This window comes from Sus scrofa, chromosome 10 (assembly GCF_000003025.6).
Source record: "Sus scrofa isolate TJ Tabasco breed Duroc chromosome 10, Sscrofa11.1, whole genome shotgun sequence".
Taxonomy (NCBI): Eukaryota; Metazoa; Chordata; class Mammalia; order Artiodactyla; family Suidae; genus Sus; species Sus scrofa.
This window is the reverse complement of record NC_010452.4, coordinates 67,067,200-67,087,135: the sequence shown is the minus strand read 5'-3', so window position 1 is coordinate 67,087,135 and position 19,936 is coordinate 67,067,200. Positions and strand designations below refer to the sequence as shown.

The 19,936-nt window shown below is 54.8% G+C and overlaps 1 protein-coding gene across 1 annotated transcript in view; it reads left to right on the top strand.

The window, feature by feature from the left end:
• PFKP (phosphofructokinase, platelet) overlaps positions 4,800-19,936 on the top strand; it is a 59,685-nt gene continuing 44,548 nt past the window's right edge. Inside the window, exons 1-2 of the mRNA XM_021065066.1 lie at positions 4,800-5,033; positions 17,362-17,435. Of these exons, the coding sequence (XP_020920725.1) occupies positions 4,919-5,033; positions 17,362-17,435 (189 nt within the window). The 5' untranslated portion in view covers positions 4,800-4,918. The remainder of the gene's footprint in view (positions 5,034-17,361; positions 17,436-19,936) is intronic.

Genomic DNA, 19,936 nt, shown 5'->3' with positions numbered 1-19,936 from the left:
CATCTCTCAGCTCTGCTTGTATTTGTACAGCCTCTCTCCACCTGATACCCCGGCGACCCCCCAAACAGTCCTTCCCACGGGTTCTGGCAGCAGGGCCCGGGGTGTGGGGCCTGGAGGGCCAGCCTGCATCCTCTTCCCTCGGGGAGTTGGACAGAGGAAAGGAGCGAGTCCGTAGGGACCTGGCGGGTCAAGTGCATGGAACACGGCTCCTGGGACTGGCTGCCCGCTGGGAGCCAAGGGAGGGGCAGGGACGTGGACCGCAGGGCAGGAGGGACTCAGAACACCTCATGTGACAAAATGACATGATCAGCCCTGTCTGCTGCAGAGTGCCTTAGAGGGGCAGAAATCGGCCCTAAATGAGTGGCCTATCCTGGTAAAAAGGCTTTATAGGCAAAAGACGAGTCTGTCCCCGAGGAGGTTCAAAGGACCACAGCATCCGGGACGAGGCAGCAGGGCCCGGAAGTGCCGCTTTACACAGCATCCTCGGAGGAAGAGGACCAAGCCTCAGACCAAGACCGTGGGACCCAAGACTTGGCCTGGGTTCCTGGTGCACTAGCTGGACGTAGGCTCTAAAATACGAGGGGGTCCCAACGGTGGGAAGCCACGGAAGCCACTGAGGAGGACTCAGCTTCCTGCCCCTTGGGCCTGTGACCAGGTGCCTCCCTCTGCCCTCAGCTGTGGCCTGGCCAGTTGCCAGGCTCACAGGCCCCCTAACTGCGCTCTGCACGCAGGGGTCGCGTGTGTACACGTGACTGGAGGGAGAGGTCCATGGCTTATATCAGCATCTCACAAATTTACACCCCTAAACGTTCAGAGCTCCTGCTGCCGGCTGGCACGTGCCCCTGGCACACGCCTGGTCCATGGGTGTTCGTCTGCAAAGTGAAACGCGTTACTGTTATAGCTTTCATCTCGGATATTCTAGCGTGTTGGCCCTTGAAAGCTGGCCATGAACCACCCCAATTCCGGTAAGGAAGCAAGGGAGCTCTAAGAACCTGTCATTACAAATTCAAACGTGTCAAAGTCAACAGAGAACCCAGGCCTCAGTGTAGACAACATGCAAATTAGCAGGCAGATCTAGTATTTCACAACTAAAACGCAGAGTGACCAGGTTAATCGGACCGTACATCCCGGCAGGGTCTCCAAGAGGCAGAGCCAGTGGGCTACCCAGAGAGAGGTGGGGAGGGAGCCAGGGGGCACCAGGGGCCCTTCCTGGGCCCTGGGCGGCGGGGTGAGCGCCCGCGTGGGGGAGGGAACCTGCTTTACTCAGTGACTGACTCAAATGTTAATCTCATTGGAAACATCCTCACAGACACATCCAGAGACTGGGTTTTGCCAACTATCTGGGCACCCGTGATCCAGCCAAGTTGACGCATAACATTACCCATCACGTGGCAACACCGCTAAAACCATCCTGGTTTCTTTTCCTGACGGGGAAATTCCCAGAGACCTTCTTTCAGCAGCGGAGCCGTCTCCCCTTCCCTCTTTCTCCGAAGCAACCGAGCAATTGCTGGGGAAGCTCCTCAGAGAGGGGAGGTCTGCTTCTCCCACCTTCTCAACGCGTCCGCCCTCCTTCCGCTGAAGGTGCAGGAAGAAGAGGAGGGTCCCGTTACTCGGCTTCCACGCACACACCGAGAAGGAAGCGGTTTTTCTGTGAGAGGCTCTGGTTCGCATGGCTGACCACATTTCCTGGAGGGATTAAACCCTTAAGGACCACGTGCTTCGCAGAAACCAGGAGACTGTCTTTCCTTCCGTGTTTCCCAGGCCAGATGTGGGCTCTAGGTGGTTCAGGACAACACGACTCCGTGTCAAGGTCTTGGAGAGCATCCACTATTTTCTACCTCGTGCAGAGTCTAGCTGTTAGACAGAGAGCAGGATCACTTTAAAATGTGGACCAGGACACTGACCACAACTGGTGGGGGTGGGGAGCATGCATTGAAGGCAGCGTTTCCTTGTTTAGCAAGTGCTTTCATTTACTCGTGGACTTTGCAAAGTCTAGGGAAGGAGGAGCGGGGAGGCACCAGGAAAAGGGCAGATGGTTACAGAGCTGTGGTTGCAGATTAGCTCAAAGTCAGCTCAGGGGTGCGGGTGGAAGGAACCCGCCAAAGCTGAGGCATCAGAGGTAAAGGCTTCATCCCGCAGGGGGACAGAGGCCTCTCCAGTGAACCCCCCCAGCAGTGGGGCGTGTACAGAGCACACCCTCCCCTGCTGCACCTTCAGATGAGACTTCAGACCCCGGCTGGTTGCAGCCTCTGAGGCCCAGAGCAGAGAACCCAGCAAAGCCTGCCTGCAGCCCCGGCCCCTGGAATACTATTCCTGTGATGTAAGCGGGTGTGGGTATAAACCATCAAAGCTTGGCGTAATTTTTTAGGCAGCAAGAGAGAACTAGCACGTGGCATGGTCTGCTGGACATAAAGCTGGATGCTCGACAGGCGTGAATTCTCCCTCCTGGATCACCAAATTCTCTTCTAAGGCCAAAGTTTAAAAACCAAAAACACAGTACCTCCAGTCAAAGGGTTACTAAAACACATGTGCTGCAAGAGAAAAAGGGTGCAGCAGCTACGTATTTTCACAGTGGCCGTAGCCAGCTCTACTTTGTACCCTGCGAGACTGAGCAATGGGCCAAAGCTTAGGACCGTAGCCAGAATGAGGAATTCCTGTCTGAAACACAAGCCTGCTTAAGAGACCTAAGCTTTGCCAAACAGACATAACCTTTGGGGTCTGACAAGGCTGAACTTTCCTGTGTTTAGTGAACTGCAGTATTTTATTCCCAAAATGATACTTGTTTGTTGGAGGAAAACACAGCTATAAGAAGCAGAAGAAATTAAAATGTCCAGATTTATTTACATCTTTATGCACGTGCACACACACAGACACACACCCCTGCCTCCTCACTTATGAAGATATCCTGAATATATTTTCATGTAATGTACAGCTTATCTTCAAACCCTAACAGCAATAGAAAACAATGTGTATATTTGTATCATAATTTATTTAGCCCCATTGTTTGGATACTGAGCTTGTATCTATTGTTTTCTGCAGTACACACCATTTGCTGTCATGTGGCCAACCCTCTAAATTACAAAAACTCAGTTTTATAAGAAGGTAAAGGCCTTTTGGCTAAATTAAAATTCGGTGTGGAGCAACTTTTCAAAGGGTAGAATGCTCTAGAAAAGGATGGATGATTCTAGAGCACAAATCCTGGGTCGGGGTGCCCTGGGCAGAGCCTGGCTCCCGTCCCGCACTGGAGGAGTGAAGGGCACCCATGGGCCACCTTCAGATGTCCACTATCTGCGCAGCATCACTCACTCAGCTGAACTCATTAGCGCAGGCGCTCTCAGATTCTGCAGCCGTCAGAATGCGCTGGGACTTATTAAAAATGCTATTTCCTGACAGCATCTCTGAAACTGGACTTCGGCGGTACTGGTGGGGGGGCGGGGGGTAAGGCCAGGAGATTCGGCTGACCGCAGGCGTTTAGAAGTTTCTCCATCCCTTCCGGCCCAGGGCAGAGATCAGACCTCTGGCCTTGTCCACAGCAGCAATTTGTTTCTCTTTTGCAATTCACTGCTGATGCTCAGACAGCGGAGCAGGAGGATAAGGCAAGCGCCCAGGGCAAGGACGCACTCCCCAGCCTCTCTCCAGGGCTGCCCGGTAGTAAACAGCTGTGCGTGCGCCTCTGCCTCAGGCTGCTCCAGGTGACAGGAGAGCCTTCATTTAACCTCTTTTCCCTTTGTGTCCGCTCGGTGCACGTTCGTGGTGCCTCTAGTAAGTGATACCGCCCCCACCGGAATGGCTGATGGGGTCCTTTAAGAAACTCTTCCCTCCGTACCCCAAGCTCAATGCTCTGGGCAAGACTGCGCGCCCAGGCGCATCGGTCCGCGCGACCGCGGCGGGGAGCTGGCCCCTGTTAATTTCCCTGAAATGTCTGTCCCCGTTCATCCATCACCGGGCACATTGGACGTGAACGTCAGGGAGTTCCCAGTGCAGCTGCGGGAGCGTCTGGCTGGCCACGCAGGACACTGCGGTTTCCTTCGCAGGCGCTTGGGTCTTATCGCCCGGCCAAGACTTTCCTGCCCGTCTCCTGCCCCTTCCATTCCCAGCGTCAGGGTGTCCCCGGGGTCCCCGCGCGTCCTCTACGGCCCCGTCCCTTCTCCTCGTGTGCCAGGCCCCCTGTGGGGACCGAACCAGCGCTTCGTCACCGCCCGCCAGCGACGCCCACGGTCGCTCCGCGCCTGGAGGCTGGCGCGCGTCCTTCCTCCCCGACCTCAGACAGGAGGAAAAGCCGGGGCGCCCGCGGCTCCGAGCGCTGCCCCCGGAAGGAATCTAGCGGGAACCGGGGGTGCCGCTGTCACGACGGTTCGGTTCCCCCCCAGCCGCCGCGGGCCCCGCGCCCAGACCTGCCGCTGCCCGACCCGCGACGCCCCCACCGCGGCGGCGACCCCGCCCACCTGGAGTGCCCGGCCGCCGCCGCTGTCCCCCCACCTGCCGCGCTCCGCCCGGCTGAGGCCCCCCCACCTTCGGGGCCAGATCTCGGGCGGCGCTCCCCCCGCCCGCACCGGCGAGGCTCCGCCCACCTGCGGGAGCTCCCCACCCACCTGTGGTGCGCTCGCGTCCCCGGCCGGGCTTCCGGCCCGTCAAGCTCCTCCCACCTGCGAGGCGCTCCGCCCCCCCGCCCCCCAGGCCTGCCGCGCTCCCCCGGGAGGTGCTCCCCGGAGCCCGGCTCGCGCCCGCCGAGCTCCCCGCCAGCCGGCGCCCCCGGCCCCGCCCCCCGGCCGCCCCCGCGCCCCCGCGTCCCCGCCCGCCCGTGGCTGCCCATTGGCGCGCGCCGCGCGGGCGGGGCCGGCGGTTCCAGAGGCGGCGGCGCGGGCGGGGCGCAGTGGCTGCTGAGCACCCGCCCGGCGCCGTCTCCGGCCTGCTCGCCATGGCCCACCACGACGACTCCCAGAACCCCAAGGGTTCCTTCCGAAAGTTCCTGGAGCACCTCTCCGGGGCGGGCAAAGCCATCGGCGTGCTGACCAGCGGCGGGGATGCCCAAGGTGCGCGACCGCCCGCGTGGCCCCGGGCGGGCGGCGAGTGGAGGGGACCGGGGAGCAGGGGTGGGAAAGGGGACCGGGGACAAAGGCTGAGGTTCCCGGGAAAAGCGAGGGGCAGTCAGGGAGAAACGAGGAAGAGAGGTGATCGACCAGGGGGAGAGAAGCCCCGCGCGCAGAAACCGCAGGGGTACCTTCCTGGAGCGGAAGCGGGCGCGGGCCCGGCAGCCTCAGGAGTCACTGCGGAGCCAGGGCAGGGAGGCATGTGGCAGTAGGATCCCTCGCCGGGAAAATCAGTTTTCCACCTCTACGCTTATTTTTAAAATTGCGGCTGGCGGTGGGGTCTCCGGGACCGTGCTCGAGGTCATTTCTCATCCGAGTGGTAGGATGAAGCCGGACGCCCCTCCAAAGCGTGGCGACGGCGCGACCACGTCCGAAGCCGCGGTTCCCATCCCAACTTCGTCGCCCACCCCCAATGTCGTGGAAATAACAGATCAGACCCCGTGGCGCGTCTGCAGCCTCGCAACCCCTGAGCGGCGCTGGCGGGGTCTAGGTTGCAGTCGGCGGGAAGCGGCTGGGGCGCACCGGGGTCCCCGCCTGAAGATGCCCTGGGGGCGGCACGGCCTTGCGTTTCCGCTGGGAGATTTTAAAAATGGTTTTCCGGCGCTCTAACCTCCTGTCCCCTTCCGGCTCGTCACCAAACCAAAAACTGAAATGGGTCACTAGGCCCTTCCCCCCTACCCCCCCCCTCCGCGCCCCAGCCTCCTCTGGATGGGAAGGACCAGGAAGCGGGGACTCCCAAGCGTCACAGCACCGGGAGTGCGGACTGCAGCTGCCGCCCTCCGCCCCCGAGGGTGGTAGCTGATTTCGAGAAGGGGACCCATGCTCCCGGGCCCGAGGCCTTACGAACAGAATATTTGGATTTAAAGCGGGGATGACACAGCCGCGCCACGGCCCCTTGCGCTGGGCGCACGTGGGGGCGCAGGGGTTCCCAGAAGGCTGGGGTTTCCTGATCCTGGTCCATCCCTGGGTGGGGCGAGCCAGCCTCTAGAAAGTAGCGCCGTGCTGCCCAGGCGCTGCCCCGGCGGGTGCATGCTTAGAGCCTGAAGGATCACAGGCCGGGGACGCCTCCTGAGCCCGGTTTTGGTTTTTATTTTACCCTCTTCCTCCTGTCCCGGATGAGCTGAAAGGCCCTGATGCCTCATCTTCCCCAGCTTCCAGGCCACGCTCCATGGAGGGATGCTTAAGTGATTGGTCCGGCGCCCTCGCCGGCCGCCCACCCTGCCCCGACCTTCCCTTCGCCCTTGAGTGGGGGCGGGGCCGGGCGGGTGCGGCAGGTGGGGCGCTGTGGCTGCAGCTCCGCCCGCCGCGGGCGCGTACGTGATGCCCGGCCCGTCACTGCCCGTGCGTCCTGCGCCCTCAGCTCTGGGCACCCCACCTGGGGCCGTGCGCTCCTTGGAACGTGGGTCCCCCGCGCGTGGGTCTGTTGGAAGCCCCTCCGTGTGCTATCGAAGGTGGCTTTCGCAGCATCAGTCGCCGCCCCCTGCCCCACAAGCCCGCCTTTGCGTCAGAACGAAGCTGGGCTGTTCTGATTTGGTCTTCTATTTGTTGTTCTAGTAAGGTGCCCCCGGTAAAAACAATGGAGAGAAAATGCTGTGACATAGCAAAGGCTGGAATTGGGGGAATAGCAAAGTGAAATAGATGACATCTCCAGCATTGCTTAAATGAACACCCCAAGACATGCCAGTGGGTGGCCTCGCTGTCAAGGGGCCTCAGAGGCAGGTGTGCTGGGAGGTTCGTCTTGCCCAAATTAGGAAGCATCTTGATGGACTCTTACCTCAGACTTGGAAACAGAATAAAACGTTGGCACAGAAAGAGGAACTGGTCTCTTAATCCTCCTGGCTTCAAGGTCAGAGTTTCAAGGTTATGTTAGACCTAAGGTACTACTGTCTGTTGGGAGGGAAAAAATGGGTCATTCTTTTGAGTCCTTGTCCAAAAGTTTGCTCAACTACCTGGTAGCTGGTGCTCAGGCAATTGAGATTGTGATGCAACAGGCAGAATCAGCCTTCTTGCTGTGATGCAGGCTTTGCCACTTGTGAGCAGTTATGAATAAGAGAGGCAGTGAGCCCACACCTCTTCTCGTCAGTGGAGAAGGGTCCTGGGAGACTGAACTATCCAAGAATGTGGCTTGGTCAGGGTCCTGTCAGGTTAACAGGAGATGGCACCACCCATGATGCCCTGGTCTGAGCTGGCGCATCTGGGCGGCCCCTGGCGAGCCCACCCTGGCCGGTCTGCTGGGCATTTTCCCTCTGGCAGAGCCGAGGCTGCTGTCTCCGTTTCTTCTTGGGCTTCATGCCGAGCGCCACCTCCCGTTTTGATCCTGTCTGGGACCTGATTGAATGTTTGGAGGCGTTTCTTTCCGAGAAGCGGCCCTTGGGATATGCTCCAGGGGTGGCTCTGGGCAGCTGCAGACTCCCGGACCCTCTCACTGTTTTACCATTTTATCTTTTACCCTTTTATCTTGATTCTAAGTAATATCGGTGCTTGATTTTCCCTTGGCAAGGAGAGTTTGGCTTACAGCTGAAGACCAAGGAGGATTATCACATGTTTTCATTTCAGGGTAGTTTTCTAATCAGATGCACAATTGTGGAAAATTCCACGTGGAGATGGCCAGAGCTGCCAATGGCCGGGGACACTCCTAAGTTCTAGGAGCTTTATGGGCCTTATCTCCAGGCCTCATTACATCGCTCCAGGACCCACAGGACTGCAGGTCTTGGTTTTGGAGGTGGGGAGAAGGACTCACAGAGAGAGAAGTAACCTCATTTAGACGACAGAGCTCCTAGGTGGGGCTTGGCTGGATGTAACCCAAGTTCTATGAGTCTCAACCCGAATGTTCCCCACTAATCCCCGCCCTTAAAGGGCTCTTCTCAGGTGAGGCTGTAACATCTAATTCCTACTCAAAAGGGAGCAAAGGCCAATTGGCTCGAAACTCTGCAGATGGTTTTTAAGCAGCTTTAAGAACAATGTGTTTGAGAGCATCAGCATGGCTAAGTCGATGTACCGCCCGCTGCTGAAGTGACAAAGTGCTTGTTTTCCGATTTATATTATTTTACATTATATGCTTATGGAATTATGATTATCCCCCCCAAATGAAAATCCCTCGGCTATATTCCTGACTGCCCCAGCCCTGGCCATTAAGGAAGGCAATTTCTAAGTCTAATTTTTTTTTTTCATTCTTTGGGTGACTTCCATTGTCACCAGGAATGTCTACAAATTTACACTGATTTTTACTTTAACCTAAAATAAGTTCCAGGTCGATGGACAGACTTCCTGTGACGAGGTTCCCACAGCCAAGCAAGAGTGTGTCACATATCAAAAGTGACTCATTGTCTCAGACACAAATTGAGGGCTTCGGGAGGGCCCGGTGCTGCCAAGCAGGCAGAGAAACGGCCCCAGAGGGTGGACTGAACAGGGAAGCTGTCCCTTTTGGCCCTTGGTAAAGTCAGCGTGAAGACAGTATTTACAGAACACTCACGCAGATGGGGTCTGGCTAAGCCTGTCCATTCATAGGAAGAGTCACTAGTGGCTCGGTGACCGTTTGCTCAGCAGAGGCCCTAACGCTTCCACCTGTGACTCACCCATTTCACACATGGGCAAGTGAGCTTTGAGCTGAACTGACTCCTGAGTTATAAGAGGTCGGCCTGGGCCACGTGGCCACCCAGCCGTGCGTTTCTGGCACCCAGCACAGTACGTGGCACTCAGCGGGTGCCCACAGGTTTGATGGTCTCCCCCCTGGAATCTCCCTGAGTGAGGACCACTTTCTTCTGCAGAATGGCAGGTGACAAAGAGATGATTGACCAAGCAATGTCTTCTTTGCTCATTAAGTCATTTTGGCGAATTAAGCCCTCACAAATCAAAAGCACTCTTTTAGGGAGTTCCTGTTGTGGCTCAGGGGGTTAAGAACGCAACAAATATCCGTGAGGATTCAGGTTCAATCCCTGACCTTGGTCAGTCGGTTAAGGATTCAGCATTGCTGCAAGCTGCATAGGTCGCAGACGCAGCTCAGATCCAGCATTGCTGATTCCACCCCTAGCCTGCAGTCTTCCATATGACACAGGTGCAGCCCTAAAAAAAAAAAAAGAGAGAGAGGAAAAAAAGAGGACTCTTTTATCTGCAGAGTCATATCTGGAAACAACACATGTCTGAAGATCAGAACTTAAAAACCATGATTCAAGGTACAGAGTTCCCATCATGGCTCAGCGGAAATGAATCTGATTAGTATCCATGAAGTTGCAAGTTTGATCCTTGGCCTCGTTCAGTGGGTTAAGGAGCTGATATTGCCATGAGCTGTGGTGTAGGTCACAGATGTGGCTCAGATCGGGCATCTCTTTGGCTGTGGTGTAGGTCAGTGGCTATGGCTCCAATTTGACCCCTAGCCTAGGAGTCTCCATATGCTGCAGGTACAGCCCTAAAAAAAACAAAAAAAAATTATTTAAAAAAGAAAGAAACTCGAGGTACTAGTCAACCCAGGTCGATGTAGGGGTTCCTCTCTGAACTTTTTGAGTGCTGCATCCAGGCCCTGCTGGCTTGTGTGGTCCTTGCATGCCCACCCAAGCCCTGCCCTCACACAGCCCAGTAAGGTGGGAACGGTGGGCATCTCACTTCACGCGCCCTGGGCCCTTACTGTCTGGCTCTGTGCATGTTTGTCTGTGAAGGGCTCTTTCTCACCGACAGTGTAATCATTATTTTAGCAAAAATTACTGGGTCTCAGAGGCGGCCCCTTAGACTGCTGGTGTTAACCCCATGAGTACCGTGGGAAATCCACGCAGTTGCCCTTTTCTAACGCAGACACCCTGGGTGACACATTTAAGTGGCCCTTGGAACCTAGACATCTTGTCATCTTTCCACAAAAGCAGGTTTTTCCCTGTAGTTCCAGAAAACGGAAAGCTTTGATACAGGATGCCTTTCACCCCGGAGAACTGGGGCTATTTGAACACCATCTGATGCGCTGCTGGAAGCGGTTACACTGGAAGGGTGGAGAGAGGGTGGCCTCATGTTAAAGGCAAACACAGGACACAGAATTGTACACCTGCTGCGAATGTGGTGATGCTGGGAAGGTGTGTTTGGTTAGAGAACAGATGGCTGAATGTTAGGAAAATAGCTGAGTCGCTTTCGAGGTATTCTCTCGATGAGCTCCGGGTGCTGTTTTATTTGTGAGAAAGCGGCTGCCAGGGCCTTCCTCCCACCCTCTCCCACTGCCAGCCCTGCCTGTTCGGGGCTCAGCTTTTGTGCTTCAGGATGAGAAGCAGCAAGGCTTGCGGCGGCGGCGCAGCAGTGACCTGAGCAGGAAGGGGCTTCCTGAAGGGGAGGCCTGCCCTCTAGTCTGGTGGGAGGGGAATTGTAGGTTTGCAGAAAGAGGTGGAAGCACCCAGCCCCCTCTCCTTCCCTCCCCTCCCCCTCCAGCCCCCTCCCGCCCCTCCCTCTCCTCTCCTCCCCTCCCCCTCTCCCCAGCCACTCAGGCCCAGGGAGGCCCTGCTGCCCCCAGGGCTCTCGGCTTCCTTCTTTGTCCTGGGTGCAGACAGCCACAGGGGTCTGGCTGAGATGCAGGTTCTGGTTCCCTGGGTCCAGGGAAGGCCTGGTCGGCTGGATCCAGCAGGTGGTTCAGGCCATCTGATGTTTCCTATGATGGGATTCTGACCTTGACAAGGATTCTGATCCGGGAGATTGATGAGTGGGGGCCCTCGTGCAACGGCCTGAGTAGGTGTTCCTCTGAGTAGCAGGAGTGGAAGGGCAGCCAGGGGACAGAGGACCTCGTGCAGCTCTGGTGGAATATTCTCATTTCCCTTATCATTTAGTCATCCCACAGGCTGGGGACGCCTCCCCAGGTGCCCTAGGCTGGCGGTGGAGCCCCTTCTCCCAGGGGCCTGGGGGGTGAACATGTGCATTCGGTGCTGAGAAGGAAGCTGGACCTTTGGGCAGGAAGCCAGGATCCACGGACAGCCCCACCACGGGGGTGGGGGGCGGGAGGGGGCAGGGAGAGGGGCAGCAGGAAGCAGATGGGAGGCAGGTGTGGGGCCAGCAGGTGGGAGAAAGAGGGCAGGGCCAGTGGGGGTGAGGAGGACCACAGGGAGGACTTGGGATTACCCTCATGGGACCTGGAAGCCCCCTGGGGTCCAGCTGCCTCTGGTGAGGGAGGTTTTGGGGAGAGGGGAGGGGAGGGGACCCTCGTGTCCCCAGGACCAGCACTGGGCCGAGGGTGGCGGCTTGAGGGGTGGAGTAAGCACCCAGTGGGCCCCGTGGTGGGTTAGGGTTGGGCTGGGAGTAAGGGGTTCAGCTGCAGGTGGGAGCTGGACCTCTCGGCAGGAAGGCAGGCAGAGCGAGGGCCCAGGTGGAAGCAGGCAGGTGGGTAGAAGGATGCTCTTGAGGGCGGTGCTTATACCAGGGGTTTTGTGGACACCAAGGGAAACCTTTGCAGGAAAGTAGCCACTTTGGGATCTGGAATGAAACATTCATCACTTCCCGCTGGCGAGTGTGGCAAGACGTACACACTTTGCGGGTGTTGGGAACAGATTCAGGGCCCAGGGCTCCAGCAGAAACGCGGCCCCTTATACATGTGGCTTTAAACCCAGCACCACATTTAGAAATGCAACAGAAACAGGAAATGAGTTTTCAGCTTCTGTTTTATTCAGTCCAATTTTCAGTCCATCATCAGTACAAAAGGTTATTAATAAGATATTTCACATGTTTTCCATCCCGAGCCCTTGAATCCAGCGTGCATCTCACCCAGTGCGTGTTGGCATGGTTGGTGGCAGTGCCGGTGGCGGGGGTCTGGAGGGAGGGGTGTGCGATGCGGTCGGGGCCAGAGGGGCTGACCTGGTTGTTCATGTTGAAGTCTGGTGGCACGCAGGGGACTGCTGGCAGTGGTCTGGTGTTTGCCATGGACGTCGGGATGCAGCACGTGGCAGGCATGCTCCCACCGTGGCCCTGCCTGGAGTCCCTTCCCAGAGGTCCCCGTGTCCACCTGGCCAGGGTCCATCACCATCTCCCAGCCTCTCTCCAGGGGGCTGCCCCAGCCCCCCTGCCACCCCCATTCTCCCCCTTAGTCCTTGTCACCTCCGCCTCCCGGTGTGATGTGAGGGTTTGTCCTGTGTTGTTTACTGGCTGTGACAAGCCCCACCGGTGCCACCATCTTCCCATCTCATCATATGTCGCCCAGCACTGCGCGAAGAGGGAAGACACCCCGTGCATGTGTCCTGACGGCGGGGCGGCTGAATGAATGAATGACTGAAGCCCCCACGGGTCTATGCCCCGTGGTCCACAGCCGCTAAGGCAAGCTCGGTGATGGATGCTGCAGACTGCTGAGAAGCTTGTGAAGTGGTTCCCAGGGGAAGCAGGGTTGTGACATCTTCTCCCAGGGAATTTCCCTCCCACACCTGAATTATTAAACTGCAAGCTTCCTGGAGAACAGCAGCAGCAAGAATAAGACAAGGTGTGTTTTAAGTTTGCTTTCTGACATGTGCCAGCATCCTTGCTTTGGTACAAAGAGGAGAACACCAAGCGGGCGGGGAGAAACCGATAGGAGGTCTGGGCAACCAGACCTGACTTTTCAAAAGGGAATTTAAATGTTGAAATTACTAAAGAGTGATTATGAGCCTTGAGAAAAATGCAGGGGAAATGACCCAACACGCTCAGAAACGGCTGCGGAAAGAGGTTTATTATACGCTTCAGACCACAGAGGAAATAAAACCCCAATTATTTTATTAGAACCAACACACTCCTTGTTTTTTGCAAATTACTCGATGTTTGATTTTTATCAGAACAGCATCTCGGGGTGCTGGCGCACTGCCTCACGGAGCCCAAGGAAGAAATTACCTCCCTGACTGTTTGTGTTTCATGCAAGATGCCGCAGTGAGAAGCTAGTTGAGACCAGGGTGCAGCGAGAAAACAACAGTCTTCTCTTTCTATTACCCTAAGTTTTGCACCTAAGTTTCTCACATTTACCACTTGGCTGCTCCCTAGTTTTTTCAAGATTTGTTTATTTTTGGTTCTCCTTACAAGTCTGAACGTTCCCTGAGGACCCAGGGTTTTTCTTGCAAAAACCCTGGTTACTTTCCAAAGATTAGGATTCTTACTTATAGCAGGGTGAGAGTTTCCTGTGGAAATAACTGCAAAAGTTGTTTGAACTCCCCAGGCTGGCTGCTGAAACAAAACCAAAAGCTAGAGGAAGGACTCTGAATGTTTACTAAAAACAGCAGCTAGAGTGCCCTGCACCCCCCGGGAGGGCACCCTGCCCAGGACAGCGCCCAGCGGAACCCTCATCCCCGCCCTGCTCACCCGGGAGGCCGCCAGACCCCAGATCCAGAGGACCCGTGTCAGGACCCAGTCCGGATGTCAAAGAGTGAAAGAAAATCTGCTTTTCCTGCTGTCCTTGCTCTCTGTCCTCTGGACCCACCACGGGCCAGCCCTCAGTGGAGGGCTGACCCTCCCCAAATGATTAAACAGGAACTGGTGCCAGCAGGCATTTTTTTCTCAGTTTCCTCCAGGGAATTAGGAAGACTTTCAATTAAAAGGGGGAGTAGGGTTTCCACTCCAGCTTCTCGTTTTACTAGTTTCCTCCCCTTGGCTGTTAATTTGCCCACTAAGAGCCTGACTCCCTTGGGCTTCCTGGGAGCTGCAGCCTGATGCTCAGGTGCTCGGCCGGTTATCACTGGGCTGTGGGCGGATCACCTTCCCTCGGCCAATCAGAAGGCGGCAGCTCTGAGATGCGGAGGCAAGGCGGGCAGGTGTAGCAAGACACCCACGCCAACTGAAGTTGATAAAAGCAGCTCCATGCTGAGGCTCGCAGACGCGCGAGGCTTCATTCCCCGGGAAGGGGGCAGGAATGCTGTGCTCCCTGACCCGGGGCCCCCAAGACTCCCCTCCCTGCCAAGGGGTCTGATGCCGGCTGAGAGGGGAAGGGCACCCCAGGGGGCAGGCCGCTTTCCCACGTGAGTCTGGGTCAACAGCACGGGGCAGGGGAGGAATTCAGGATGCGGGGCTGCTGTGAAAGTGGCCAGGCCTTGTGGGCAGAGCTCACCCAGGCTTGTTTTCACCCCACGGCGTGTCCCCTGGGGTCACCTCTGGATTAGGCTCTGCTTGTCACAGTTTCTTTCCTTCGGTCATTTCCTTTCCCACTTGCACTTTCTAAAATCCTCCAGTGCGTGTTCTGTATTCACGTCTCTACGGAAGACGCCAGGAATACGGTCTTCAGACGTGGAGGGGTTGGAAAACCCCAGCCGGGAGCCGGCATTAACCTGCCTGCCGCCTCCCCAAAGCATCAGTGGGGCTCCAGCGTTTGGTGCTCATTCTCTTGATTACGGGGGCACGGAGTAGTTCAAGCATCACAGGGTCTGTGGGAAGGGGCTGGAGGAGCTGTGTTTATTCACTGGGTTAAGGCCTCAGGCCCAGGCCACAGGGCACACCTCAGTATGAGCAGGAGGGTGGGCGGGAGAAGGAAGCTCAGAAACTCCTGGAAGCTTTCCTGGAGGGGCCAAGCCCTGTCCTGGAGGTCAAGAGAGGGCAGCTCAGGGTCGCGGAGGCAGTTCTGGGGATGCTGCAGGTGGAGCTGTGTAGACTGGGCCTCCAGGTGGGACCAAGCAGGTAGGAAGAGCCCCCCTGGCTGGGTGGAGGTCTCACCTCAAGGGTTGGGTTTTACAGGCCCTGGGGAATTGGGGGAGAAACATGGGCATTTCTGAGTTTGGGAGATGAGTGTTAGCTGATGCCAACACAGAGCACGTCTCAGAAAGTGTGACGCTGGGATAGGGACAGTGTGGCTGCAGGGTGTTTGTGTCATCGCCAAGGGGTGGCATGGGACAAGACATGGCATCTCCAACTTCATCTTTAGTGGTTTTTTACCCTTGCTTTTCAGAGTTTTAGATGTAGAGCAAAACTAAGGGTAAAGTACTGAGATTTACCTTCTACCCTGTGCCCCCCTCCACGTGCAAACCCTTGCTCACCATCAAAGTCCTCACCATCAGCATTCCCCACCACCAGCATCCCACCATCAGCATCCCCACCATCAGCATCCCTACCGTCAACATTCCCACCAGGTGGTGCATTGGTTACAGTTGATGCACCTGCACCGACATAGCATCATCACCCAGAGTCTGCAGTTAACACCGGGTTCACTCTTGGTGTCTCATGTTCTGTGAGGTTGGAAAATCCTCTGTGCTCTGCCTGTTCATCCCCCTCCTGCTCCCCCTCCAGCACTCCCTGGCAACCATATTGTTTTTTGCTTTTTTTTTTTTTTTTTTTAGGGCTGCACCTGCAGCATATGGAGGTTCCCAGGCTAGGGGGAGAATGAGAGCTACAGCTGCTGGCCTACACCACAGCCAAAACCTGTGTTCTCATGGATACTAGTCAGATTCATGATGGGAACTCCCGATTGTTCTTCGGGTTTTTTGTTTTTTGTCTTTTTGCTATTTCTTTGGGCCGCTCCCGCGGCATATGGAGGTTCCCAGGCTAGGGGTCGAATTGGAGCTGTAGCCCCCAGCCTATGCCAGAGCCACAGCAACGCGGGATCCGAACCACGTCTGCAACCTACACCACAGCTCACGGCAATGCTGGATCCTTAACCCACTGAGCAATGGCAGGGACCAAACCCGCAACCTCATGGTTCCTAGTCGGATTCGTTAACCACTGTGTCACAATGGGAACTCCCCAATTGTTTTTTTAGATATGTCCATAGTTTTGCCTTTTTCAGAATCTGTAATATTTTTTAAACAAGAAGAACGTAGTTATAAATTCCTTTTATATAATAACAGAGGAGAAAAAGCTACTTTAATCCTTTCAGCCATAGAGTGAATAATGTTAGAGGGAGACAGGATTCAGGGGAAATTTGAGAGAAAAATATCAGTTTTGTGGGCGGGGGCTGTCAGGGGTATCAGGGGTATCGGCTTGTGCAACACAGAAAAATTGTGCTGCTCTGAGGGAGGACACGGGACAAGGAGGAGATGAGGGTAAATGATTTGCTGCATTTTGAAATACTGAGTTTCAGGATATATGAGACAGCCACCAATGAACCAAAAGGTCACTCAAGTCTTTCATGCAAGAAACTAGGTTTGAACATGAAGTAGTGAGACTAAAATACATAATGTCTGCATGTACGTAGACGTTTGCTATGCATTTAACATGAATTTATTTCCAGCTTTTTCAGCTCCATGAACATGGTAGCCTTTCACAACTGTAGCCTTTCAGAGGCAGCAACCTTATTCTCTGGCTCCTCCTAGTTTGAAAATTTGTAACCATCTTCTGAGAGGGTTTGCCATACAAATAGATACAAATTGAGCTTCTTTGTCTGTTGAGTGTCTTTCTGGGCCCCACAGTGCCTTCATTTGTTTCTTAGTTACCAAAAGTACCTCTTACTTTGTGGTCCGCCTTCTCTAAGATCTCTGACATTTGTTCCTGAAAGTTAAATGTACGCAGGAGGTGGATGGGAGCTATTGTGGGTCCAGGAGCAGCTAGGTACCCAGGTGCGGCCTATTCTGGTGCTCAGGGCTGCATCCTCTTCAAGAGGGATGGGGTTCCCTTTTCGCTACTCTCCAGATAGCCTCACCCATCAGCTGAGACGATGGTACAGGGTTTTGCAGGTGTGAAATCCAGACCTGTTCACATAGGTCCAAGCTGCGGTTCCATTGCACAGATGGCTGCCCCAAAGGAGGGCTTCAGTGGCAAAGCCAGTTGGGGTGCAGCCGATTTATAAAAGTATATATTGCACTTTTAATTTTCTCTAAGGCCCTCTGAGGAAACGTGGGAAGTGGCCTAGATTTACCTTGATTAGGTAGTATTTATAGTATATTGGCTTGATTTGACTTTTCTTCTAATAAAATTGCATGACTTGTTTTGTGCTTAAGGCCACTGTCGAAATTTTTCTTTTCCACCGGTAGTGGGTAATAATTTTTCATCTCCTCTGCAGACCAGTGGGCTTCTCAGCACTGCTTTCTTTGAATTTGGCTGCCTGTAAACAAACCTCTCTCCTCTCTGTTGTTTTGCAATTGAATGGAATCCTGTACAAATTCAGCCCAAGGGGAGGTGGCTCGTATGCCAAGTGTGTTTGCGGGGATGTTCTGAACGCACAGCACTGAATGGGGATTTCTGTCTGCAAGACGGGGCCTCAGGACGCGGGTCTCTGCCACATACTTGTTTCTCTTCCTCCCGGCACTGGTCCCCGGGGTGAGTGTCCTGACTTTTCACCTGAGGAGCCTTCTGCGAGGGGACACGTTTCCCCCACTGTCACAGATAGCAGTGCCAGCCTCGCCCAGTCTGGTCAGTAACTCCTGCCCCTCTCTCTTTGCAGGGATGAACGCTGCTGTCCGAGCCGTCGTCCGCATGGGCATATACGTGGGGGCCAAGGTGTACTTTATCTACGAGGTCAGTGTCACCCCCTCCTGCTTTCTCTGACTCTCAGGAACCCATGCCTCCTCCTCCTCCTTGGGGGGCGGTGGGGGGAGTCACACCTGCCTGGGGCTGCTGACCACAGGTGGAAGGTGGCCAGTGATGGTACACTCAGGCGGCCTGCAGGGAAGCCCAGCTTTCATGGGGGCCTCACGGGCGGGGGGCGGGGGGGGTTACTCTCCCTGGTCTAGAGGCACATCTGTGAGGTTTGTGTGAAGGAGCATTTTGCTGTCCACCTGGTGTTCCTCTAGGATTAATGACCTCAAGCTGGTATTATTTCCGTGTAGCTCTCGTTCCTTATAGAAGTGATAGAGTCACTAAAAAGGCAGGATGAGTTTGAGTAAACATGAAAAACAGGAAAAGTGGCCGCTTTTAGCTTTTCATCATTAATGTAAAACCCAGACCACCTGCCCTGCATCTGTTTATGCCTTAATTTCAAAATGAAGCATCTGAAATCAGACACCAGGGAGAAGGCCCATCATCTCCCGCTTTTGAGACCCTCGCAGCTCAGGACTTAGCTGTGTTTAGAGGGAAGGCAACCCTAAAGCTTCGACCACATGGTCTATTTTCAAAATCTAGTAGGAAAACAAACAAACAAAACCTTATATTTAGTTTTTAGGGAAAAACCCTTATCTTAGTTTTTAAGTTTGTAAAACATAACAAAGCTTTAAAAAATGGAAATAAGACCATAGGTTTTGTGGGGGGGTTTGTTTGTTTGTTTTAGTTGCTTCATTCTTCCAAGATCACGGCCAACATTTCATTCTGATTCCTGCCGGTACTACATACATTAAAAGACTGAAAGAAAGTATGTTAACATTACAGCAAATGTGTTTTGTTGACTAAGTTTTTAGCCACCACTGAGTTAGGACAATTTTCTGTGTGTCGCATACATTCTATGACTATCGCTTAAATATCTGGGTAAAATTCCATCGAATTGATGTCTCACTCACCTGACCTGTACCTGCTTGATCCCTGCACTCTCGCATCACTGGAAATATTTAGTCACCACCCATTTTTCAACTATCCTAACACAGCAGGCTCGAGACGAATATTTGAAGCCGTTCTGTGCATTGTGTCCTTACGGTGAGCCCAGGATACGCACCCATGGAGTTAAAATGGATGGTTCTGTAACGGGTCTGTGGTCTCGCCAAAGGGACCTCTTTGTTCCATCCCATGCTGGGCACAAGGTGGCCCCAGACCCCGCCAGTTCTGCGTGTGGCCTCACCTCCCAGAACCCACTTGGGCTCCCATGTCTGTTTACTAAGTCATTTTCTCCACTTGTGAAGATGCTGCTCAGTTGTTGCTCTTTGGTCTGAATGACCATTTGTTCGCTGGAAAGATGCTTTTTCCTGGGCTTAGGTTTGCCTTTGAAAACGGTGGTTCTATGGGTTGGGGGTTCGTATTTACCTGATTTGGGCCAATGTTAGCGTGGTGGGTTTCATCAAAGTCTCTCCAGAGCTGTAGTTTTGTTATTCTCTATTCGGGTGTGTTTGGGGTCAAATGGCCCTCGTGACTGTCCTGAGCCTCGCCTGGTGACCGATGGCCCCACCATGGACGTGGGCATGTGGCCGCCGTGCTGCGCTTGCCAACCTGGCTTCTCCCCCTTCAAGCTGATTTTTCCTGGTGCTGCTGCTGTGCACGCTTTCCTCTGCCGCCTTCTTTTATTGTACCTTGGGGAGGGGGTTGCTCTGCCCTAGAACTTGAGAGAAGATGCCACCACCTGATATCTTTTCCCAATGAGAGAGAGAGAGTGGTGTTAAAAGTTGTCTGGGGGTCCCCCGCCCCATCCTGGTATCAAGCGTCTCTGTTACAAGTAACAAAATGTTTCACATTCTGGTCAGGCTTTTCTGTTACAAGTAACAAAATGTTTCTGTCTCTGAAGACCAGTTTCCTTCTGCTTCCAGTTTCCAGCGTGTTCCCTAGGAAACCTTTGATCTCCTGGCACACTGCCCTTCTTGTCACCTCCCTGGTGGCAGTGCAGGTCCGTCCCTACAGTGAGTCACCTGATCTTCAAGATGACCCTGAGTCGGAGGGAAGGAAGGCGGTTCAGTTATTTCATGGAAGAAACGGACCAGCCGTGGGCAATTCACTTTCTCTTTGTCACTTCTTGTCACCAGCGGGGCTGGGACGAGAGCTCAAACCCTATCAGAGCAGCGGAGGGGGCGTGTTTCACCTCCGGACGTTGCCGCCTCGGAGACCTCTTCTGCCACCCCGTTACCAGGGGGCTAGAGGGCCTTGGCATGGCAGGGAGGCGTGTGCGCGATGCTCTGCTTAAACCAAGGGCGCAGTCTGAGTCTGTGTGATTGTCGCTGGTGGGAAGGGGTGGGGGAGGGGCTGGCGTGCCTGTAGGCTCTGGGGGTCTTAGAACCGCGGAGTAACTGGTCACCTTTAAGGCGTCCTCCTCAGATTGAAGGGTTCTCCTGTGTGGTTCTGCTTGTTTATTGGCACTGCGACCCGCGGGCGTCTGTCTGTATTCT